General features: G+C 56.3%; 1 protein-coding gene across 1 annotated transcript; it reads right to left on the bottom strand.

Moving 5' to 3' along the window:
- Positions 1–492: 492 nt before the first annotated feature.
- On the bottom strand, positions 493–5,128 carry PTMS (parathymosin). The gene is made up of 5 exons (XM_082849360.1): positions 4,675–5,128; positions 1,662–1,733; positions 1,420–1,495; positions 1,218–1,279; positions 493–1,048 (listed from the first exon to the last, which is right to left on the bottom strand). The coding sequence occupies exons 1-5, from the start codon at positions 4,717–4,719 to the stop codon at positions 998–1,000; spliced, it is 306 nt and encodes a 101-aa protein (XP_082705486.1). The 5' UTR covers positions 4,720–5,128; the 3' UTR covers positions 493–997.
- Positions 5,129–11,874: the final 6,746 nt, after the last annotated feature.

Raw genomic sequence — 11,874 nt, 5'->3', positions numbered from 1 at the left:
CCAGAACTTGCATTAGGCCTGGAGCCGCAAGAGGTCCTGGAGTTCTCCCTGCTTGACCAGGAAGGAGCTCACTGCTCAGTGCCAGGCAACCCTCACTCCATCCAAAGAGGCTGAGACCCAGGTCTCCTGCCCTCTCCCACTTCAGGGGCGGGACTTCCTGCTTCTGAGGCTGTTTCTTTGCCTGGTTCAGCACAATAGGGCTGGTAGCTTTCCACTGGGCTCAGCAGTGTCTAGCCCGGTGCGGGTTAGCAGGGAAGGGTGTGTGTATGGCTGGGAGGAACATCCCCAAGAATCCAAAACCGAGACGCGAGTCAGCTCTCAAAGACACCGCCCCACCCCCACCCAGTCCACCCGGAGCGCTGCTGCTCTCGTCTACTCCCGGGGTGGGTGGTAGGAGGGTGCCGCTGGCCGATGTTTTATAGAGGGGAGGGGTCCTGATAGAATGTACCATTGGCCACCCTCCTCGCTCTGCCCGGGTAAGCAGGAGGCAGGTTAAAAACAGAAGCGCGACCGTTTCTTTATTAAATTATACAAAAAGGGGAGGGGAGGGGGGCAGCTGTGGGGCTCGGCCCCAACCCTGTTCCCACCCCGGCCTGGCGCTGTCTGAGAGAAGGGGATCTGAGGGAGACCCAGGGATCAGGCAGGGTAGGGATGGGCAGGATGTGAGGCTGGGATGCAGAGGTTAGGAAGGAGAGGCTCCCAGAGGAGGGTGGGGCTGGCTGCGGGGATGGAGAAAGAGAGGAGGGAGAGGGAGGGGGCCACTGGGGACCAGCTGGGGAGCTCAGATGGAGCAGGTCAGGAGGTGGAAGATGGCAGTGAGGATGGAGGGGGCAGTGTGTGGAGGGGCGGCACGAGAAGGCTGGGGAGAGAGAGGGCGGCAGCTCTGGCGCGGGGCCCAGAGCAGGGAGCCAGGTGAAGAGCGGCTGTGCTCGGCTGTCCCTACCCTCACCTCCAGGCCCCCGAGGGGCCTCCCACCCCCAGCCCACTGGCGGGGGGCTCATGCCGACGCCCCATTTTCTGTCTTCTGCCGCTTGGGATCCGCTTCATCCTGTGGAGAGGGAAAGAGCTGCGGTAGCCGTCACCTGGAGAGGGACCGCCCTCTGTGCTGCTCCAGCTCCAGCCCCCGCCCTGCACCACCGGGATCTAGGTCCAAATCCAAAGGGCTCCCGGCCCTGCTGCATCCCTGACAGCCCCTCAGCCCACAACCCAGCCCAAACCTCCTCTTCGGCAGCTCTCTTCAGCGCGGGCCCTTCGTCCTCATCTTCTTCTTCTTCCTCATCTGAGGAGCCAGAAATGGGTCATTGGGGAAGGGCTGGAAGCTCCAGCAGAGACCCCCTGTGGTGGCCCTCAGCCCTGCTTCAGCTCTTCAAACCCACCCTGACGGTTCCTCTGAGCCCAGCCTTCCCTGCCCCTCCCCACCTTCCTCGTCTCCTTCATCCTCCTCCTCGCCGTCCTCGGCGGTCTCTTCTTCCTCCTCAGCTCCGTTCTCCTCCTCCTGCGGACAGGAGAGGGAGGTGTCAGGATGGCCCTGTGCCTCCACCCACCATCCCCGCCAAGGGTAAGGGGCCTGAGGGCGGGGTGGCGAGGATGGGAGGGGTCGGGGAAAGGCGGGCCCCCAGGAAGGGAGCTGGGGGCACGGTGGGCAGGTGACCCCTCCGCACCTCCACCACTTCTTTCTTTCGCTCTTTCCGGCTTGCCTTCTCCTCCACCTTCTCTTTCTTCTCCTTTAGGTCCTGCAAGAGAGAGACAGGTCACCTTCCTCTCACCACAAACGATCTGCAGCCCTTACTTAAGTCCCTCCAGGCCCGGCTCTCCCTCTGCAGTGACGTTAGAGGAGTGGGAGATGGAGGAAGTGGGCGATGCGGCTTAGAGACTGCACAGAGGCCCCAGGGTCCTCACAGCCACAGCGGGGCTGAGACCAGACACCTTCCCCAAGACTCGAGGGAGGCGAAAAGTGATGAAGCCCGGGAAGAGGCAGCCAAGGTAAGCGCTCATCACCCCCACCAAGTTCTGCCCAACCTCACCGGCTGAAGAGTTCAGCTCAGCAAAGCAAATCCCCTCCATCTGCTCGCAGCCCTGATGCCCCACCCCCCCCCGAGGTCCCTCCTTCGCCTGCCCCCTCCCTCTGCCGGCCCTGCTCTGCCTTTTGTCTACCTCTGGGGCCTTTTCCTGAGGACTCTCTCCTGGGCATTCCTCCCAGCTTCCCTCTCAGCTGCGAAAGCCTTTGTTTCTGCCTTTGTGCCCCCCTAATCCTCAGGCTCGTACCTGGCCCAACGCTACAGGAATAGGAAGAGCCCCTTTAGCACGACTCCCGGTGCCCCTCTCACTTCTGCCCACTCCTGCCCCCAGGCAGTGCAGGTGGCTTCCGCCTCCCGACCACCCACGGTGCGTGCACCAGCACGGTGTGGGCCCTGGTGTGGTGTGTGCACTGGTGTGGCAGAAGGGTAGGAGCCACCGTTGCCAGGGGGGATGTAGGGGAAGTAGGGTAGGGGAAACGTGGAAGGGAAAGACTCTGGGACCTGGCAGACGAAGAGACAGACAAGGTCTGTGTGAGCGGGATGGGACAGTAGAGGGGAAGGTCCCTGTGTAGAGTCCCCTCCCTCCACACGGCCCCTCTCTCCTTCCCAAGACCCCAGCAGGCACACCTTTGATGTCTGGTCCTGATGTGATGTGGCCCAGGGAGGTGCTCACAAGAGTCCCCTCTCTCGGGACACCACACCGGCCCTTCCAATTGAGATTCCAGTCCTCTCTCTACCCCACCCCTTGGCAGGCAATGTGGTGTCTCTGTGTGATCAGATCGGATCTAGTGTTGGTGTGCAACTCTGTGTATCCGATTCCATGGGGATGGAAGTTTTCTGGGTGAGTAGATCACCCTGGGAGGGTGTGTCCTTTCTGGAACAGGGTTGGGACAGGAGAGAGGTTTGGTGCTGGGTGGCTGGCCTGGAGGGACGCTCAATTCCCTTCTCCCCTTATGGGGAGCGCAGAACGCTTGCCCCTCTCACTCCAGCTAGGTTTCTTCATGCCACTTCGCTGTCCTCATTTCTCTGCCACATGGTCGGTGTGGCATTTCTACTACCTGGTGGGCTTTCCCCTACATCCTGGGCCTGGAGAGCCAGGGGATCGTCAGCTTCTCTCTGGGGGCCCCAGCACCAGGTCTGCACGGCCCTGGCCTGAGTTTCTCATCAGGGCTGATGGAGGAAAGGAGAGTGAGTGCCAGGGAGGGAGGGAGTCTACCAGAGGCCAAAGTCCAAGGGGCCGGGCCCTCTCCTCCCCTGTCTGGTCCTGTCCTTCTGGTCACTGTCCTTCCATGATCCCTTTTCCAGGAGGGTATGTGACCTAGGTCTTGTGCTAGGCAGCTCTCTGGCCTCATTTACTCAACACGGGCACACACACTGACACAGGCTGACACTGATTCACACGCACAGCTACAGAGGGGCGCCCACGCGATCCGGAGACGCACGGCCCGGTGCTTGGGCACGCTGGCACACTCTGGAGACAGCACAAGTGCCGAGCCACTCGGCACTCACAAAGCAGCCACACGGTTCCAGAACAGCTACGTCTCCACACGCACACATGTAACTGACACGGGCAGTCCCACACGCTCGCTGGATTTCAGACATACAAAGACACCTACTCAGTGAAGTCACATGCCACTGCACAGCCCACCGGAGGGCCGCTCAGCACACCTTGTCAGATCTCACACGGAGCCCCTGTCTCCCACTGCCTCGAATCCCATTGGTTCCCCCTTTCACTTCACCGGCCTCCAGGAGACCTCTGTGACCTCCTCAGCAATCACCCCCCACCCAAGGTCGGGCTCCCAGCCCCCAAACCCTGGCCGAATTAATTTCCCCAAGCGACACTCAGCAGGTTCCCTAGGGAAATTAGAGAAAGGCTGGAAGAGAGGCAAGGCCGAAGGGATGGGGCCAGGGAGGGAGCTGACGGGAGCAAGGGCAGCGCGATGCAATGCCATGCAATGCTGGGCCCCAGCTTTTTCGAAGGCTGTTCCCGACCCCCTTCTGGTTTTTAGGAATTCAAGATTCTTTAAGCGTGGGGGGAGACGCTGGAGGAGGGCTATGCAGACTAAGAGAGCTGAAGGCCAGTGGACGAAGGAGTGGATTCAGATGGAAGGAAAGGAGGGAAGGAGAAAATAGAGGCAGTAGCTGTCGGAGGAGAGAAGCAAGAGTCGGTTGGGCCTCGAGGGGAGGGGCCGAGAGGAACAGCCTCCCTGGAGAGTCCTGTTTACACCGGAGGCTCTCAAACCGCTTAGCGGAGGAAAGGTGAGGTCAGACTGAAAGGGAAGACAGGGGACGGGGCGCCGGAGAGGGGCGCGGGGGAGGGGGCAGGGTAGATGAGACGCGCAGAGCTCCGACGGTCACCGGCCGGGGTGGAGGCGCGCGAGCCGGGGCCGGAGAGGGGTGGGGACGGCGCGGGGCCGGAGCGGCCAGGCCGGGAGCCGGGCGCACGGCGCTCGGGAAGCTAGAGGGCGCTGGCGCGAGCCGCGCGGAGCGGGGCAGGCAGCGCCAGGCTGGGGCGCGGGGGGAGGGCGGAGCGGGGTCCACCGGGACCCTGCACCCGGGCAAGCAGCTTGCGGCCGTCGGGGGCGGCCTGGGGCGCACGACTGCGCGGAGCCCGGGGGGCGTGCGGAGGCCGGGCCGCTGCCGGCCCCGCCCGTACCTTGGCGCTCAACTCGGCCGCTGCCTCCACGCTCTTCTCCGACATGGTGCCGGGGCCGGGGCCGGAGCTGGCGGGGAGTCGGGGTCCCGGGGCCGGGACGGAAGGGCCCTGGACGGCGGAGGGTGGCCGCGGCCGGAACCTGGCGCGGTGGCGGCGGCGGCGGCGACAGCGGCAGCGGCGGCCGCTCGGCAAGCTGGGGCTCAGGAAGAGGCGGCAGAGGCGCGCGGGGTGGGGCGGGGGTGGGTCTGGCGCGGAGACCCGCAGGGCTGCGGCCGTCCGGAGGGCGGGCGGAAGGGCGGTGCGGGCGGTGCGGGCGGTGGCCGGCGCGCTCCGGCCGCGGTCGCTCGGTCCTCGGCTCGCCGCCCCCGCACCCGCAGAGCTGCCGCCGACCAGCCGCTGCCGCCCCCGGCCAGGGAACCCGCTTATAAAGCGGCGCTGCCCGACGGGAGGGGCTTCCCAGGGGTGGGGCAGGCGGGAGCGGGGAGGAGAAGAGAGGGGAGGAGGATGAAAGCGGAGGTTGGAGAGGTGGGGATAGGAGGATGAAAGCGAGGGGAGGGAGCGCGCGAGAGGCGGGAGGGAGGACTACACCAGGAGGGGGAAATGGAGAGACTACGGTCGCGGCGAGAGGAGTGGGGCGAGGAGGTGGGAAGGAGTGGGGCGAGGAGGTGGGAAGGGGTGGGGTTCCTGCGGGGAGGTACCTCTCCGAATCCCGACCTACTGCCGGCGAATGTGGAGTGTGTCTTTTGGGGGCGGGCTGGAGGGATGGCCTGGATCCTACAGACACCCCACCAATAGCCTCGAGATTTTTGCCAAGGGGTGGGGTGGGGGGGAAGCAGATGGAAAGGCCGGGCAGGTATTAGAGAAACCAAAAGCTTAAAGAGGAGGAAGAGGGCGGGAGCTACTTCCACATCTCGCTGGATTTCCCCTCTCCTGCGGCATCTACGTTCCCTGGGTGGCCTTGGGAGGGGTTGAGAGAGCAGAAAGGGCCGCCCACCCTCCGTCCAGCCCTAGGCTGACTTTTGTGACCCCTGCTGGGTTCCTCCCTTCCGGGCTCTCGCTTGTGATCTGAGGGGAGTCAGAGGCCTTCCAATCTCCTTTCCCCTTTTCCATCTTCGACCTTTCTTCTTTGCCCATCCCACCTCACTTTTCTTTGCCTGGTCCTTCTATCTTCATCCCTCCTCATCCATTTCTGTCTCACAACTCTCTTCTTCTGTCGCCCCTTCTCCACTTCTCACTTGCCTTCTTCTACCTTCCATCTCTGCCTTCCCTCTCTCTCCAGACAACACTGTTCTTGTCTCATCTGAGTCTGTCACCCGGCCCTATATCCTTAGCTGATTTTCCTCAACTCCTCTTCATGTCCTTATTTCCCACATTTTCCCTCTCTTGGTCTTTCTCTTTCCTCTGCTGCCATCTTCCCCAGCCTTTCTGGATGATATCTGCTTCCTTTGCAGGGGGTTCCAGCCCACACTGTTCCACACACCCTCAGCTCCTCTCCTTCAGTCTCAGTATCTTTGGGTCATTTTGAGAAGCTTGGGGTTTCAGGAGGGGACAGGAGACCTGGGGTGTGTAGCAAAGGTCAGGAAGGTGGATGGGATGGAAGGCTAGGGTTTGGAAAAAGGTATCTTTGGTGTATGTGCACTCCTGTATTTGTCTATCATTAGTCTTCATCTTTTTATCATTTTCATTTTTTTTATAAAAAAAGACATAACTGACCAATCATCACCATTTAGTCTTTGAGTGCTTAAATACCCCATCTTTTGGTCCCTTGGTGTCCACACCTCCTAATTTCTCTTTCGACTCTTCTATCAGTTTCTCAGTCTCTGTCTCCTCAGAAATCTTGGAGCCCCACCCAGGTTTCTCCTTGCCGACTTCTGTCCATCTTTCTCTGAGATCTTTCCATCTCTGTCTCTGTTTCTCTTGACATACTCGCTGATGTCTTTAGCGATCTCTGACCCTCTCTATCTCTGTACTCTCTTGCTTCATTTATCTCCCTCTCCCCCCTCCTCCCCCTCCCCCCCCCCCCCCCCCGCCCAGTCTCCCTGTCTCGCTCCCTCCCCGTCAGTCTCTTTCCTCTCCCTCCCACCCTCCTTTCCTCTTCCCCCCTTCTCCACCTAGCAGCCCCGCCTGCTGTCTCGGACACCCTGCTGGGCTCTTACCCTGTTGCCCTGGTAACCGCCCCCCACTCCGGTCATCTCCACTCCCCTCCCCCCCTCCAATCACCGCCACCAACAACCTCCATCCACCTTCCTCCTATTTTTCCTGAGAGCCAATAGAAACTCTGTTGCCAGGTGGAATGCTCATTTGAATCAGCCAATCCAGGAGCCTAACTGCTTGCCCTGCCTTATATGGGGATTTGAGGAGGGCCACTCCCCCCACTCCAGCCCCACAGGGGACCAGCCCCTCCACTGTCCTTTATCCCCGCCCTGGAGAGAGCCTAGGACCTTCCCTCTCACCCTTTTATAAGGGTCTGGCTTCCCATTTCCCTAACTGGGACCACCGGGGTTAGTGTGGGCTGTGGGTTGGACTGTGGGCTGGGCCTGAGGGCCGGGGGTGGGAATGAGGTGTGATTAGGGAAGGGGAGGCGGAGGGAGCCGGGAATTTTGCCCAGGGAGGGGTGTCTGGGAGCGGAGGCAGCTGCAGTGGAAAATTCCAGGGAGATGGAGAGGCAGAGAATGGGAATCCTGCCCCAAGGCCCAAGGGAGAGCCTTGAGAATCTAAGAGTTTGGACACTAGGGTCCGCAGGGACCAAAGGAAAAAGTGGGAAGCAGGAGGCCTGGATCTAATTCCTTCCTGCATGGGAGAAGCACCCCTTAGCCCTCGCTCTCTGGTTGGACAACACATGTCTCCTGAAGTCTTGGCTTCCTAAGAAGAAAGCTACACACTTAGGATGAATTTGGAATGAGTGGGATGCTGAAAGCCCACCCCCTATTCCTTGGGGTTGGTCTCTGGGCCTCTGGGGCCAAGAGTGTTAAATGATGCCAGCCTGTGTTTACTACTTTCCAAAGAATGATTTCTGAGGCCTTGTGGAAGCTTGCCTATTCCTAGAGTTCTTTTAGTTCACAATTCAACGGAGAATTTTCCACTGGTTGAATGGGGAAACCTGTGCCTTCTTACACATTTTCTGGAGGTGGGAAAAGGAAGGCCAGGTGAGAATAGGGGAGGCCCGAGCCCCCCTGGAAACTTCTGACATCCCAGCAATTCCCTCACTACTCTGTAGAAGGTGTTCAACTCTATAACTATTTCCATCTCATTCTAAAGTAAATTATTCCCCCTCTTCAGCTTCCTGGGTTTTTTCAGTTTGCCTCTTTATCTGATAGGTGAAGTGCTAAGGAAGGCGTTGTTAGCTATCATTCAAGGATGGGAGGACAGAAACCTGAAAGTTGGGCCTCTCCACTCCTCACTATACTCTTCATCCCATTCCACTCCCAATGACCTCGTTTGCTATTCCTCATTTTTCCTTTGCTTTAAAAAAAAAAAATCCTTTCAAAACTCAAGACAGTAGAGAGTTGAGAGGAGATGGATGGATTCCTAGATTTAGTTAGGCTGGACTCTGTCCAACAAAATTTTCTGTGATGATGGGAATGTTCTATATCTGCAGTTTCCAATACAGTGGCCACAAGCCACGTGTAGTCACTGAATACTTGAAATGCGGCTAGTGCAACTGAGGAACTGTGTTTTTTACTTTAATTTTAATTAAATTTATTTATTTATTTATGTTTTGGCTGCGTTGGGTCTTCGTTGCTGGGCACGGGCTACTCTTCCTTACGGTGTGTGGGCTTCTTATTGCTGTGGCTTCTCTTGTTGCAGAGCACGGGCTCTAGGCACGCGGGCTTCATTAGTTGTGGCGCATGGGCTCAGTAGCTCGCGGCATGTGGGATCTTCCAGGACCAGGGATCAAACCCGTGTCCCCTGCGTTGGCAGGTGGATTCTGTGCCACCTGTGCCATCAGGGAAGTCCCTTATTTATTTATTTTAGATAGAACTCTACCTCATTCTTTTTTATTTTATTTTTTTTCTGTCATGCTGCACGGCCTATGGGATCTTAGTTCCCTGACCAGGGCTTGAACCCAGGCCACAGCAGTGAGAACGCTGAGTCCTAACCACTGGACTGCCAGGGAATTCCCAATTTTAATTCAATTTAAATAGCCCTAGTGGCTACCATATTGGACAGCACCACTTCAGACCTCGGCCCTAAACTGCCTTTTCTTTTCCTATCTCATCTCTTGTCTCCATCCCCAGTGTTCTGTACATGGAAAGTCAAAAGCAATTCTGGCTGCCGTGTTGGAAGGTCACCTGGGCCACTGTCGGCATGCACTTTACCACAGGTGCATGATTGCTCAGGATTTCCACATTTTCACAGATGAAACAGACAATGTGGCTGACCCAGAGTAGAGGAAAGTGAAAGTGAAAAGGCTAGGGGAGATGGTACCAGGAGTGACAGCTAGAGGCTTGTTCTGCCCAGAAGGTAAAAGGCCGAGGGAGGACTTAATAATCTGGAGGAGGTTATTCAGTCAACGGTGCCAACTGAACCCATGCAGGTGGCTCAGGTCTCAGGGGTCCTGTTCTCACTCAGTCTCCCTAAGCAACTCCATCACGCACCTCCAATGGTACAAGTCACACTGCCAACGCATACCTCAAATGCTGATGACTCTCAAACCCATATCTCCAGCGCCAGCTTCTCTCCTGAGTGCGAGTCATGACTCCAATTCCCTTCTGTCTTCTCTCCCTGGATCCTCACAGCGCCTCAACCCCATGCCTTCCAACTGCAACTCCCCCATTTTTCTATTTCAGTTAAAGATCCCGCCCCCCACCCATTTATTCATGCCAAGGGGTCATCCGAGACGCCGCCTCTTCCTTTCTTCCCTAGATCCTTCACATTTCACTTTCTAAAGGTTCCTGAGCACCTACTCTTCTCTCCAAGCCCAGTCCTGCCCCTGCTCCAAGGGTCACTGACTTTAAGCTTAATTTAAGCTTAATTAATTTGGGTTTTCAATCATGATTTAAGAGTTTTTGTATCTTCAGCACCTACTGCTGTACCTGGCATATTGTAGAAGCTCAAAAATGTTTGCTGAAATGCATAAACTGCTTTTCTACCTAAAATCTCACCTTCCGCTTGAAATGCTCTTCTGGCTGCCCTACCCCACCCCCTGAGCCACTCACGCCCTCTTCTGAACCACTTTTGCCCTTTTAATATACATCTTCCTATGGCGGCCTTCATCCCAGGATTATCATGGATTCCATGTCGGCAACCCTCACTGGACTGTGAACCCTGTTGGGCAGAGACCGTGTCTTGTCTTTTCATCTCCAGCACCTTGCACTGTGCCTGGCATATAGTAGGAGCGCCAATGTTTACTGACAGGAACTACCACACAGGCAGCACACACTTCAATCCTTAAAGCCCACGTTAATCACGAGACATGCTGCCTCCTTGGGGATGCCTTCTTGAAATGATCAACAGACAACAGGAAGTTCTTAAGACCTAAAACTCCACTGCTAATGCCAACCATTAACATTAGCATACCTGCCCAAGGTAGTCTAACATCTAATATCTTATGGTTGAACTAGGCATGGGATTCACGTATTCCTGTTGTCCTCTTCCTGCTTTGGGTGGCTAGCTTCTAAAGGGAAGACTGTCCACTCAGTTATCCAGTGTAGCCTTGTGGTTCGGATCACAATTTCAGCCAGACACAATTTCCATATGTTCTCAAGCTAATCCTATATGTACACAGTACAGTGTGGCAAGCAGAATGGTCATTTATTTCTCATTCAGTTGCCCAGGTCAGAAAACCCTGGGGTTATTCTTTTTTTTTCTTCTTTTCCAGCCATGCCTTGCGGCTCTCAGAGATCTTACTTCCCCGACCAGGGATTGAACCCAGGGCCACAGCAGTGAAGGCGCCAAATCCTAACCACTGGACCACCAGGGAACTCCCTCTGGAGTCATTCTTGACTCTTCTCCCTTGTACTGCATCCAATCATCAGCAGATTGTTAACTCCATCTTCAAAACATACCTAGAATCTGACCATTTCTCACCTCCACTGTTTCTAACCTACTCTAAGCCATCTGGATATGGCTACAGCACGCTAATAGGTCCTCCTGTTTCTGCTGTGGTCCCCCCAATGGTCTATTCTCCGTACAACAGCCAGAGTGGTCCTTTGTAGGTCTTACAAAGTCCCACAGGATCTGGCTTCCTTCTTGCTCTGTGCCTTGTTTCTCACTACGGCTCTTCCTTTCATTCACATCAGTCTAGGCACATTGGCTTCTTTGTTCCGTGAACACACTAAACATACTTCTGCCGCAGGGCCTTTGCACTTGCTTTTTCCTCTGCCCAGAATGCCTTAACCCCAGTCTGCTTACGAGTCACCTTATCAATGAGGCCATCCCTAGTCACCCTAACAAGCAACTACCACCTCCCAGCTGCTTGCCTGTCCCTCTACCCAACTTCCAACCTGCTTTATTTTTCTCTCTGTGTATATCTCCAGAGCCAGAAACAGTGCCTGACACAGTAGGCATTCAATAAATATTTGTTGAATGGATGTGAATATAAAACAAACTGAAAAGCTGGTTTTTAAAAACATGTTCCTGAGTCATTTTTCAATCTCACTCTGATCTGGTGTCCACTATACAACTCAGTCTCTCTACCTGGGGCAACTTAATGCTAATTGTCAGGGTTTATCTCCCCCCCACACACACATACACATGCACATACACATACACAAATCACACCCATTCACGTTGGCTCAGGCTGGAATCCAGTCTCCCCTAACTCCATCATCGCCCCATCCTCACCCTGCTCCAATAGCCAACTGCCCTGGGATTGCTCCAGATGCATGAGCTCACATCTAACAAGGGCCCCTTTTCTGTCCCAGCTCTACTCTCTCAAGGACTTCCTGACTTTGGCTCCATCAGATAAAGCAGTGAAGAGAAACCACTGTTTCTCTTCCTTCCCAACAATGCTTATCCCCTTTTGAGCTCAGCCTCACCCCTGGCAGGACCCACCCTCCCTCCTACATCTTATCATCTACAGGAAACTCTGATGACTGAGGAATTTCTGTTCATCAGAATTCACTGGACAGAGACGTGAGAAAGGAAGGAAGGAGGGACAGAGGGAAGGAAGGAAGGAAGGAAGGAAGGAACGGAGGAAGGAAGAAGGGGGGAGGGAGGGGGACGGAAGGGATGGGAAGGTGACGGAGAAGGAAGACA

Source organism: Leucopleurus acutus (assembly GCF_964270905.1).
Source record: "Leucopleurus acutus genome assembly, chromosome: 11".
Classification (NCBI taxonomy): domain Eukaryota; kingdom Metazoa; phylum Chordata; class Mammalia; order Artiodactyla; family Delphinidae; genus Leucopleurus; species Leucopleurus acutus.
This window is presented reverse-complemented; position numbering and strand designations above follow the sequence as displayed.